General features: G+C 56.3%; 1 protein-coding gene across 2 annotated transcripts in view; it reads left to right on the plus strand.

Moving 5' to 3' along the window:
• SMURF1 (SMAD specific E3 ubiquitin protein ligase 1) overlaps positions 1 to 2,508 on the plus strand; it is a 107,203-nt gene extending 104,695 nt beyond the window's left edge. Inside the window, exons 17-18 of one of the 2 annotated variants that reach the window (XM_058681156.1) lie at positions 1,394 to 1,478; positions 2,163 to 2,508. In XM_058681156.1, coding sequence (XP_058537139.1) covers positions 1,394 to 1,478; positions 2,163 to 2,262 — 185 coding nt within the window. In that variant the 3' untranslated portion in view covers positions 2,263 to 2,508. The remainder of the gene's footprint in view (positions 1 to 1,393; positions 1,479 to 2,162) is intronic. The other variant, XM_058681157.1, reaches the window with a different exon arrangement.
• Positions 2,509 to 12,062: the final 9,554 nt, after the last annotated feature.

The raw sequence follows: 12,062 nt of genomic DNA on the forward strand, positions 1-12,062 counted from the left end.
TGCCTTCTGTGAGCAGGAGTGGGATCCCCACCAAACAGAAGGGCACCCACTGCTCACGACTTCCACCAAGCCAAGGAGTGAACCCGGGAGAGGCCTCATACCTGTGGCTAGCAAGCGATGCTGGCACTAGTGGGCAGGCCAAAGTGGGCTACTGCAGACCATAGCCCACCTCGCTGAACTTGGCTTAGCGTAGACAGAGAACTCCATGGAACAGTGGAATCCGAAGTGGGACTTTATTTTGTTGCAGAAACTGTTTTTCCATAACATGAGGGAAATGTTGCATGGATTTCACTCCCTCCTCTGACCCCACTTTCCGTGGCCTTTGAAGGGCCCAGCAGAGGTGTGCAAGACCCAGACACCCTGGTCTTGCAGTCTCCCAAGGGGGTGGAGGGCTGTCCCAGCTCCCTGGCTTCTGCAGGAGTTCTAGGAGGTTCTAGGCTTGCCCCATCTACTTGACCCTCTGGCATGGTGACGCCTGGCGACTGGCCAAGTGCTTTTGTTCTTTCTTCCTCTTAACCCAGCGAGCTGGCCAACTGAGAGCTGTCCTGCTTACATGGTGGGGAAATTGGGACTCGTTGGGATCATGGGACTCTATCCCTAAGGAAAAAATAGTGTGGTGGCAGCCGGGGCAGGACTCCAGAGTCTGTTAGGATCTGGCTTTTCTCATCACCTGCCTGAGCCTCAGCCAGCCAACCTGCTCCCAAACCTAACTCCCTCTGTGGGAGTGACCCTGGCATAGAAGACAGATGCCCAGGGAGCCGTGAGCAGGGATGTGACCCAGGCACCCTGGAGAATTGGGGTTTGCAGAGTGTGACTGTGAGAACCCCTTCAGTGACCACAGAGAGCCTTGACTACCCTCCTACCCTGTGAAAGGAGGTAGGCTCAGCCTACTGCCCTCTCCTGACCCCAGCGCTGCTGCACCCATGTCGCCTTATGGTGTCTCAAGTTTGTGACTGTGGTCTGTGATGGTCCCTCCCCAGCGACGTCAGCCGGGCAGCATCTCAGAAAGAACCTGCCCTGACTGTCCCTGTGTGGACATGAGGGTCACGGCTCACTGAGCCTCGGGGCCTCTCCAGCCTCAGGACCTGCAACGTTGGTGGGCGGGGAGGTGCCAGAGCTAGCCCTGGCCAGGCCTGAGCAAGGAAAGGGCCCCAGTCCAGGGCGTACAGTGTTTGCCCTTGGATATCCCCAGCTCCCGTTTGTGGTCAGGTGTGCTGAAGGGTTCTAGCTGTCTTTGCTGCTCCTGGGCTGTCCAGGCATGTTCTGGCAGCCTGTAGCCACCCTGGGTGTGTCTTCAAACCAGGCACAGGCTTCTGTTGCCATGTGACCTCCATGACCCTGGGGACTGGGTGTCTGTCTTGGAAGTGCAGTGACTAGAATGTTCTACTGCAAGGTTCCACAGGCGCCGCAGGGCCCCGGCTGTTCACCATCCACCTGATAGATGCCAACACGGACAACCTGCCCAAGGCACATACCTGGTAAGAACCCCGGGCCGCTCAACCATCTTGGGGGCGCTCACTCCCACCCTGTCCTGCTGTTTTCCCGTGAACACCTTGTCTCATGTGTGTCCAAGGGAACAAATACTCTGTCATGGGCCCTGAGGACACTGTCAAAGTCAGCGTGAATGAGTGCGCCATGAGGGGCATGCTGGCTGCTGGGGCTGGGTCCCTTCACTGTGAGGGGCATGCTGGCTGCTGGGGCTGGGTCCCCTGGCTTAGGTCCACGCCGCCTCCACCGTCCAGGGCCTGCCTGGCTGCACATCCCTGTGCACACACAGAAACTGCCGTTTGTGGCTTGGGTTTGTTGCTCTTCACCTCATCTGACACTGCGGAGTCCCCAGTTTGCGTCTTGAAGACGCCCAGGTCTAATACTGCATTGTACCCGAAAATTGCGGGCTCAGGCGGGTTATCTGGTCTGTGGTTCAAGACTCTCCCTGCACTCCTTCCTCGGCCCCGCCAGTTGGCACGGAGCAGTGTTAGAGATCGCTTTGATTGTGTGTGACTGATACTCGGCACTGGCCACAGCGGGTGTGGGGGGCTCCCCTCCGCCCCTGGGCAGGTAGCACCCACCTGTCCTTGCCCTCCGTGCCCTGCAGGGGCTGGCCTGGCGCAGCAGTGACTGGCCTGGCGCAGCAGTGACTTGGGCCCTTTGTTCCTATCCAGCTTTAACCGGATTGACATTCCGCCTTACGAGTCCTACGAGAAGCTGTACGAGAAACTGCTGACGGCAGTGGAGGAGACCTGCGGCTTCGCCGTGGAGTGAGAGGCAACCAAAGGCACCGACTCTAGCTCACACCCACCAGCCCAGCGTCACCAGTGTGCGCCTCCCGCACAGCACGAGGCCCTGGGATTCCAGAAAACCCAAGGGACAGGGTTGTCTTTCCTCCTCCTCGCTGGGGGAGGGAGGGAGGGAGCAGGGACTTGGTCAGTGGCTCCCACCCATCACCCCTCCTGGATAATAGTTCTCCTTTCCCTCCATCACCCATCGAATAAAACGTGGCCAGGCTTAGCCTCCGGCCTCGGTCACACAGGATGCTCTTCAGGGCTGGCCTCCGCCACAGCGCAGGGTCAAGCCCAGCTGAGTGAGGGTTTGGTAGCGGGCATCGTTCCTTCCACAGACGGCCCGAGGCCCCTCGTCCAGCCGGCAGCCATGGGGATGGCACCTGAGCTCAAGCCCCCATTTGTGCCCTTGGGGCAGGTGGATTGCTAACTGCAGTCACTGGGTAACAGATGCTTGCTGGGCGTCGGCCACACACACGTCCCTGTGAGAGGCAAAGGTGTCTAAGCCACTGGCACCGAGGCCGGGGGTTCTCTGCAGGGTATCCTGGCTGGAAAATGTCTTGTGCACAGATTCCACTTTGCTGTGGAAGTGATCCCAGCGCCATCCGCAGCCGGTCCTGGCGCTGTGCATGAACCAGCACTGACGGTGTTGCTTGAAATATTAACGTGTATCTGTGGTCGTTGCTGAGAGCTTAGCTAACACGATGAGGCTGTTACCATGGTTGCTGGCTTCGTGCAGAGCAGCTTAAGAGCACTAATGATGATGTAGTCAGCCCAGAGGCAGAGTTTCACACAAGGTGGGGCGTGGATGTCACGTGTGATGACGGGCGACCACCACAGCCTCACCTGGCCCAGCGGCAGACGGGGCAGTGACAGCTTCTACTAAATCCACTCGCCCATGCATCTTGTGTGTCCACAGGACGAGCAAGGCCAAAGCCAGGCTGTCCCCTGCGTTTCTAACCCATTTCCAATTTGCACAAAAGTTCAAACAGTATTTTCTTTCAGCGAAGCGGCTTGGTGTCAGCCCAACTTCCGCAGCGGACAGCAGCAGCCAGTTTCTCCTGGAAGGTTCTGTTTGCTGTTGTTTGTGAGCAGGGGTGGGGAAAAGTACAGGGTAGTTCATTTGCAAAGACATTTCACTGTTCAGTTTGAGTTTGGCACTGGGTGTGCACTGTGGGTCTGAGGTGGCTCAGGACAACCTGTGGGACGGCCATGCCTCTGTCCTGGCTGCTGTGGGACCTTCGGGCTGTGCCGGCAGCGGAGGACACCGCCCCGCTGCAGCCTAAGCTGGTTCTCTGCTTGACCAGGAAGCAGTTTGCGGTTCCATATGGGGAGCTATAGTGGTTGCAGGTGCTGCACTTTCCAGGGTAGAAAGGAGCCCAGATGGGGTCTGATGTGGAAGGTTCCATCATTCTGAAGTCTGGCCCTCTGCGGGCTCTGTTCCCAAGTCTGCCTTGCCACAGCTGACTCACGGCGTGTCTCACTCACTGCGATGCTGTGCAGGTGGCCTGGAAAGTGGCTCCAGTGCCTCTGTCCATCTCCCTCGGGAACTAGACGGGAAGAACCTCCTGGCTGTCCCTGTGGTGGAGTCTGAAGGAAACCAGGGTCTTGTGGTTTAATAGACGTTGAGGCAGGAATGTTGCATTTGATGCCTTTAAACTACCTGCGTGCTGTCGGGAGGAGTGGCTGGGAGGAGCTGCCGAGGTGCGGCAGGTGCAGAAGGCTGCATCCTGGGGCTCCCGGCCCGCACAAGCTTCTGGGTTTGCCACTTCACCTGGCACCACTGTTGGCTGTGGGAGTCAGGCTGTTCCAGAGCTCTGGCTTACTCCTTTCCAAATAGGCCTCTGCGCCTCCGGAACCTGAGATACCTACCATGGTTTGGTCCTTTCAAATCACCCCAAAGAACACACGGTGGCGAGCCACTGGTCCAAGCTCCTGGTTGCCCCCCTCAAATGGGTCCCCGTGATCTCGCCTGCTGTGCCCTTCGTGGGCCCAGCTGTCCCACTGGCCCCTTGCCTCTGCCCAGAGCTTCCAGGCCTGACCTACAGGCCTGCCCTCACCAGCGGTCGCCAGCCGACACTCAGGGATGCAGCGACCAGCGCTCTGCCAGCCTCTGGGTGGGGGAGGTGGCCGCTTGGGGCGGGATGCCCGCGGTCCAGGAGCTGGAGTCCTGGGGCTCAGGATGGAGACTCTGCCCCGGGCCAGGGCAACCAGGCCAGCTCAGCCGTGCGCGCCGCACCCAGGGCAGGTGGTCCTTCACCGAGAGGCCAGGAAGGCAGACATCCGCCCCTCCTGCAGCCAGGTGTGTGCCCCACGGCAGCCTTCCCGAAACATAGTATGAATTTTTAAAACTTTGCTTATTTTTGTTTCTCAACCACTTTATAATGTATTTTTAATTTATTTTGTAATGTCTTGTTTTTAAGTATTGCTGCTATCCTTGTTAATCTTCCCACTGTTTTTATTGCTGATTTATTTTGTGAAAGTTGTACACTAATGTTCTGTTTTATGTCAAAATCAAACGTATTTAAAGAAATCCTAGTTGTATTTAATGTGGTCATGGAACCAGCTGGAAACACAAAGCAAACAGTGACTGCACAGCAGGCAAGAGCCGGAGGTCAGGTTCATTTTGTTACATATGCAATAAACTCACGACTTTACACTGGCGGCGTCTGTCGTTCTGCCACGGAAATGAGACTGCCAGCTGCAGCTGGTGGCCAGCAGTACTGGCGAGTGTCTCGGGAAAGGCACGGCACAGAATGTAGGAGCAACAAAGAGCAGCTAATGCCACGCCGCAGCACCACGGGCCTGTGTGCACGCAGGGCGCCTAGTACACTTTAGTTTCTGCAGCCGCCAGCACTTGGTATACACCAAAGACGTCCTGCTGCCCATGGTGATCTCGCTGTGTCCCCTCCTGGCCGTGGTCCCTTCTGTCCTGATTTTCGTCACCCATGGCATTGCCATTCTCAGTGCCTCACTGAGGTGGATTTTTGCAGGGTGAATTCTCTGCTCCTGGATTCTTAGACTCAGCATGTCTCCAAGGCCCACCGTGCTGGAGCGTATACAAGAGCGTCCCCTCAGTCGCCCAGCCCTGCGCTGACAAGCTCTCAGGGTGGTGGCTTTCTTGTGTTGGTCTGACAAGGCCCTGGTGGTGGTGTTGCTGAGACATGCCAGCCACCTGTAAGTGTGGCAGGTGGCCTTCCATCTGGGGCCGAGCCCCACGAGCCCATTGCAGCTGCAGAGGACTCCTGCCTCCCGGCAGCTTCTGTCCAGCAGCCTGCCCACTGTCGCAGCCTCCCAGTTGGCTGCAAGAAGCCCTTGGAGACGCCCTCCCTTCCCTAGGTAAACCCCACACAGAGGCTGGGCGGCATCCATGGTTTTCCTTGTCTGACATTGGTATCCGGGTACTTTGGCCATACCGGACAAGGTAGGAGGAGCCCTTCCGCTACATCTCTCTGGAAAAAATCAGAACTGTGCAAATTTGTCCTGGGAGGTTGGCTAGAGCACAGGGGAGCCAGCTGACCTCAGCTCTGCCTGAGTCTGTTTCCTTACTAGCTGCAGCTACATCCGGGTTCTGGAAAGCATGTCTGCCCCTGTCGAATCACCTGTTCATGGGACTCTTGGAATCCTTTTATGTCCCTGTTCCACAGAAAATGTCAGCTGAAGTTTTCTCAGTCTCGAAGAGCCCGCTTTTGGTCTTGCTGATATCTTTGTTGTTGTGTTTTTGGAAAGGCAGGTTTACAGAGAGGAGAGACAGAGAAGGACCTTCCGTCCACTGCCTCACTCCCCAGGCGGCTGCAGTGGCCACAGCCGAGCCGATCAGGAGCCAGGAGCCAGGAGCTTCTTCCAGGTCTCCCACGTGTGTGCAAAGTCCCAAGGCTTTGGGCTGAACTCGACTGCTTTCCCAGGCCACAAGCAGAGAGCTGGGTGGGAAGTGGGGCTGCTGGGACAGGAACCGGCATCCATATGGGAGCTTGGCACGTGCAAGGCAAGGACTTAACCACTAGCCTACTGCACTAAGCCATTGATCTGGTTTTATGTTTGCTTATTTCTGCCAGCTTTGGATTTAGTTTGTTTCTGATTATCTAGTCCCTGAGGGGTTATATTAGACTGTGAGATTTGAGACCAGCTTTTCAGCCCTGTTCAGGCTTCAGCTGGGAGCCATGACTGCTGTGTCACAGAAGAGTGGCGGCTGGGCCCGGCCCCGCCATGGGCCACACGCATCTCGGCCGCTGGGCCTGCAGCTGTCCGTGCTCAGCACTGCTTTCCTGGCACCCATAAGTTTGATTGTGTTTTTTCATTTTCATTTATCTCCTGGTATTTCTAATTTTCCTTAGGATTTATTCTTTGATCTCCTGGCTGAGGGAGTCTGCTTTGATTTCCACATATCTGTGAATTTCTTAGCTTTTCTGTGTGACAGCTTTCTAGCTTTCTAGCTCCCTGTAGTCAGAGAAAATACCCGTGTTTTCAGCGTTAGTGAGCTGAGCTTGCTGCGTCCTTCGCTGCAGAACACCCCGCAGGTGCTGGACGACAGCTCGAGCTCGGCTCCTGGGTGTGGCTGCTGCGGCCGTTTGGGGAATGGGACATCTCTGTCTCTCCTTGTAACTCTGCCTTTCAAATTTAAAAATAAATTAATTAAAGGCTGAGAGAGAAAAGCAGAGCTGCCATAGTTCACTCTGCAGATTGGTTCTGGGAGCTGCAAACTCAGTCCTGGTGTCCCGCAGTGGTGGCAGGGCCCTGTGAGAGTCCTGGTTCCCAGGCAGTGGTAACTGGGGGCGCAGCGTGGATTGATGGGGTGGGGGGAGTGGCTGCTGGCACCCAGCCTGTGTACCACATTCCCAGCCCTGTGCCATCTTAATCCACTTCTCCATGAATGCGGAAGCCCCTGGGTGAGTGCTGGGTCGAGTTGGCACACAGTGTTGCTTGCTAAGGAAGTGAGCCCCTGGCACCTGTCTTGGCCTCGGCTTGCTGGAGCGTGGGATGCTGACGTCTGGTACTGCACGGCTGCGCCCCGGACATCAATCCTTTTCAGGAGGGGCCTCTTAAGGTCTAAGGTTGGGTTTCCAATTCTGTATTCAGATGTGGGGTCTGACCCATCATTTCTTCAGATGGACCAGGGGAAGGGGCAGGCGGCTCACCCTGCGGCTGCACAGCCCTGGCCTGACTGGCTCTCTGCACTGGGCTGTCATGCACGCAGCTCCCTCTGCTACACTCTGATCCTCCTCGGGCCCCTGTACCCCAATCTCCACAGTGCTGAGCATATCGAAGATAGAATTGCTCAAGTCTCATGTCTTCGCTGCTCCAGTGACGCTTCCTGGAGATGAATTCTGTTCCTTTGAATGTTTCTTCAGATTCCTTGTAATTTTGCTGTTGAAAAACAGAGCACTAGGAAACCGAGCACCTCCAGCCAGTGGGGCAAGCGGGAACCTCGCACCAGCAGCAAGCCTGTCACTGAACCCTGCTCTGAGCGTCTCTTCCTTTCCCTCACCCCCACATCTACAACTGCTTCAAGTCTCAACTTGTCGGGCTAGGACCCCGGCTGAGGCTGCAACAGGTCGCTCCGTCGGCCCCTGTCCCCACGCCTGCCCTCCCACCATCTTGATGACTTTTGATTCGTCTGCACCCTGGAAGCATGAAGCTGCTTCTGTGTCAGTCTGTCACGCATGCACGGGCTTGGACATGGTCCTTGTTGATCTGCCTTAGTCCACCGGGCTGCAACTCAACTGGGTACTCCAGGGCAGCGCACGGTCAGCAAGTTTCTCTTGCAGTTCAGCCACCTGGAAAGCCAAGGTCAAGGTGCTGGCGGCTTGGGACCGTTGTGAGGAACGTCTTCCTGAGTCACAGCCGCCACTCATATTGCCATCAAGTCACATGACAGGAGCAGGGGAATGTCTCCCTGGGGCCTCTGCTGTAAGCAGTAACTCCATCCTCATTTCACACCTAATCCCCTCCTCAGCCCCTTCCCCTCAGGGTTTCACACAGCCCAGGGCTCACTTCCTACACCTCACATCCCTGGAACCCTCTTGGGAAATGCAGGCAACAGGGCGGCCACAGTTGGCTCAGGGCTGGGGGAGTCGGGACCTGGCTTTGCTCACCCACAGCATCAGGTCACAGAAGTCATCAGAGCGCGAGGCCAGGAAGCTCCTCAAGCTGTACTGATGGGACAGTCGGCCGGGCCCTTGGGTGCTTGGCCTGGGTGGTGGTGGCAAGTAAACACAGATGCAGAACTGGCAGCTTGTTGGTCCAGACAAGCCATGGTAGGCCGACCTGGAGGCATGGCAGGGCATCCTCCGGACAGACGGGGAAGGAATGTCCAATAGGTGTGGTGGTGCAGGGACCAGGCTGTGGTGCCCAGGAGGACCCATGTCCATCCTCCCACAGGGCTGGCAGGGCCCAACCCTCAAGAGCTTCCACCCCAGTGTGCATGTGCCAGCCAGACCTTGTTCTGACACACTGCTCCCAGGGGCCAGTCCTTGGCTTGGCTAGAGCCCGAGAACAGCAGCTGCCACTCGCCCAACGGCCACAGCGACACATCACGTGCCCTCAGATTTCAGCCAAACACCTGTGACCACTTCTGTAAAACAGAGGCAGGTCTTGGTCTCACCCACTGTGGAGACAGACACCTCAGCAAACCGACACTGCCGAAAACTGGAAGAATAGATTCCAACTGAGAGAGTGAGCCTTCAGGCCCTTGTTCCCCCAGAGCGCAGTAACAACTAGAGACTGGCGGAAACATTGACTGGTGCTCGGGCCGGAGGGCCCCAGCGCCCAGGGAGATGCCTTGCCCGTCGCGGGCCCACTCTGCCCTGGCCCGACCCCATTCCCTCTCCCTTCTGCGAACACGGCACATACGAGTCCCGGGCTGCATGTCACATGGAGAGCCCCGCTGGCAGCAGCCTGGAGGAGCAGCACGCGCTGGCATGCAGGACTGTGGATGGCAGGGTGCAAAGCAGCAGCCACGGCACCAGGAGAGCGGTGGGGAATGCTCAGAGGAAAACCAAGGCCCTTTCCAGAGCTGTAGCGTATCTGAGAGCACTGGAAATGAGGTCTTTGTAGTTTCCAAAGATGACCTGGGGAGGAGGGAGTGAGCGCTCCTGCAGGTTGCATGACCAGCACTCAGGCAGGCTGGCATCCCAGGGGCGGTGCTTGCCCAGCTCTGCCTCTGCCCTGGCTTCTGGACCCGGAGCTCAAGTCTTCACACTGGGCTGACTGGAAAAAGCAGCAGCTCCTCCACAGAAGGTCATAGGACACACAAGGAAATAAGAAAGCAAAGGCCACTCACTGCCAGGACCAAAATGCCACCGACAGCGCTGCTTTGAGTCCTGGCTGTTCCACTTCCAATCCAGCTCCCTGCTGATGGGCCTGGAAAAACAGTGGAGGGGGGCTCACGCACTTGGGCCCCTTTACGCACGTGACAGACTCAGATGAAGCTCCTGGCTTCAGCCTGGCCCAGAGCCGACCCTTGGAGCCATTTAGGGAGCGCACCAGTGGCTGGAAGACCTGTGAATAAGCCTTAGGTTACCTAGGTTCAGTTAGCCCATAATAACCAGTTATTCTGTAATGAACAACAATGTTAGGGCCCGGCGGCGTGGCCTAGCGGCTAAAGTCCTCACCTTGAAAGCCCCAGGATCCCACATGGGCGCCGGTTCTAATCCCGGCAACTCCACTTCCCATCCAGCTCCCTGCTTGTGGCCTGGGAAAGCAGTCGAGGACGGACCAGTGCATTGGGACCCTGCACCCATGTGGGAGACCTGGAAGAGGTTTCAGGTTCCCGGCTTCGGATCGGCTCGGCATCGGCCCGTTGCGGCTCACTTGGGGAGTGAATCATCGGACAGAAGATCTTCCTCTCTGTCTCTCCTCCTCTGTGTATATCTGGCTGTAATAAAATGAATAAATTAAAAAAAAATGTTGTACATGATATGTAATTTTATCTGCCATTTTTTTGTACATCTTAAAACTGTGAAAAGAACCAAACAGAAATATGGAAAACCAACTAGAGGAAATGGGAAAGCACGGCGACTAGGTGACAAGAGTCAAACAGAAATCCTGGGGCTGAAACATTCCGTGGAGGGCAGAAGCAAGGAATGGGTGAGCCTAAAGACAGTTCATCCGGAATTCAGAGCAAGAAGCTCAGCGAGGGAAGAATGGCCAGGGTCGGGCAGGACTCCTGGGATGCCGGCGTCACCAGCGCGTGTGCTGTCGAAGGCCGGCGAAGCGAGAGAGCAAGGGGCGGGAGGGTATGAAGACACCAGCGTCCCAGAGGGGCGAGCACGGATCCCAGCTGCGGGAGGGAGGCAGCAGCCCGGGGGAAGGCAGAGGCCCACGGCAGGAGGCATTGTAGTCAAAGGCAGAGAGCAGCACACGGGAGGAGCCGCAGCGAGCGTCCGCGCGGGTGTCCCACGAGAAGCGTCCACGCGGGTGTCCCACCGGGAGCCCTGGGGCCGCGGCCCCCCTGCAGTGCTCACAAAGGCTGGCTGAGAATCCTGCGTCTTGAAAATCTGCTAAGGTGAGGGAACAATGAAGACATTCCGAGGGAAGTAAAACTCGGGGCAGTTCACTTCCTCTGGAGCTGCTCTGCAGAGCGAGCCGCGGGGAGGTGAGGGCACGGCGGTCAGTGACCCCAACACGCACTAGAGCGTCCTTTCCTGGCCAAGGTTCAGCAGCAGCGCAGACTCTGAAGTCAGGGCAGCCTTGGCTTCTAAGTCCACCAGTGATATTCTATGTGGCTTAAAAGACAAACACACAAAAATAGCCGCCCACATATGTTTTAAAGATTTCTTTTTATTGCAAAGTCAGATATACAGGGAGGAGGAGAGAGAGGGAGCTCTCTCTTTGGGCCATCCTCCGCTGCTTTCCCAGGATACAAGCAGGGAGCTGGATGGGAAGTGGGGCCGCTGGGATTAGAACCAGCGTCCATATGGGATCCCGGCACTCTAAAGGCAAGGACTTTAACCACTAGGTCAACGCACCGGGCCCCAGTTACCCACATATTAATATACAACATAAAAAGGCACTGGTGACAACATTTACAACTGGGAGGGGGTGCTGGCATGATGGTAGAGCACACTAATCCTGCATTGGCATCCCTTATGGGCACTGGTTCGAGTTCTGGCTGCTCCACTTCCCATCCAGCTCCCTGCTTGTGGCCTGGGAAAGCAGTTGAGGACGGCCCAGAGCCTTGGTTCCCTGCACCCGTGTGGGAGAGCTGGAGGAGGTTCCGGGCTCCTGGCTTTGGATCGGCACAGCACTGGCCGTTACGGCCATTTCGGGAGTGAATCAGCAGGCGGAAGATCTTCCTCTCTGTCTCTCCTCCTCTCTCTATATATCTGACTTTCCAATAAAAATAAATAAATCTTAAAAAAAAAAAGAGCCCATGGAATATTCTCCAGAGCCTGTGTAGCCTACATTAAAGCTACAAAACAAGTACTAATAATACATTTTAAAGTGCTGAACTCATACAGTGCTTTTTCCAATTGCAATGCAAGTCTAGAAACCAATTAACAAACCGAAGGAAAACTGGAAAGTCTACAGCTGTGAAAATTGATAATAGATACCCTCAAACCTGGGGCAGGTGCAATCAGGAAAATCGGCCTGTTGGCCAGTGGGTAACACAGCTTGGAAACCTGCCCTAAGGAGAGGAAGCTGCTAACCAGGATAGTGACGACCAAGAGCAACAGAGAGGCACGGTGAGGACCACTGCTGCCTCCCTGCAAGGGGACGTCTGTGTCAACCTCAGAGCCAACTGAGGAAGACATCAAGGAAATAGGAGACACAGGGCGTTATAAA

This window comes from Ochotona princeps, chromosome 24 (assembly GCF_030435755.1).
Source record: "Ochotona princeps isolate mOchPri1 chromosome 24, mOchPri1.hap1, whole genome shotgun sequence".
In the NCBI taxonomy this organism is placed as follows: Eukaryota; Metazoa; Chordata; class Mammalia; order Lagomorpha; family Ochotonidae; genus Ochotona; species Ochotona princeps.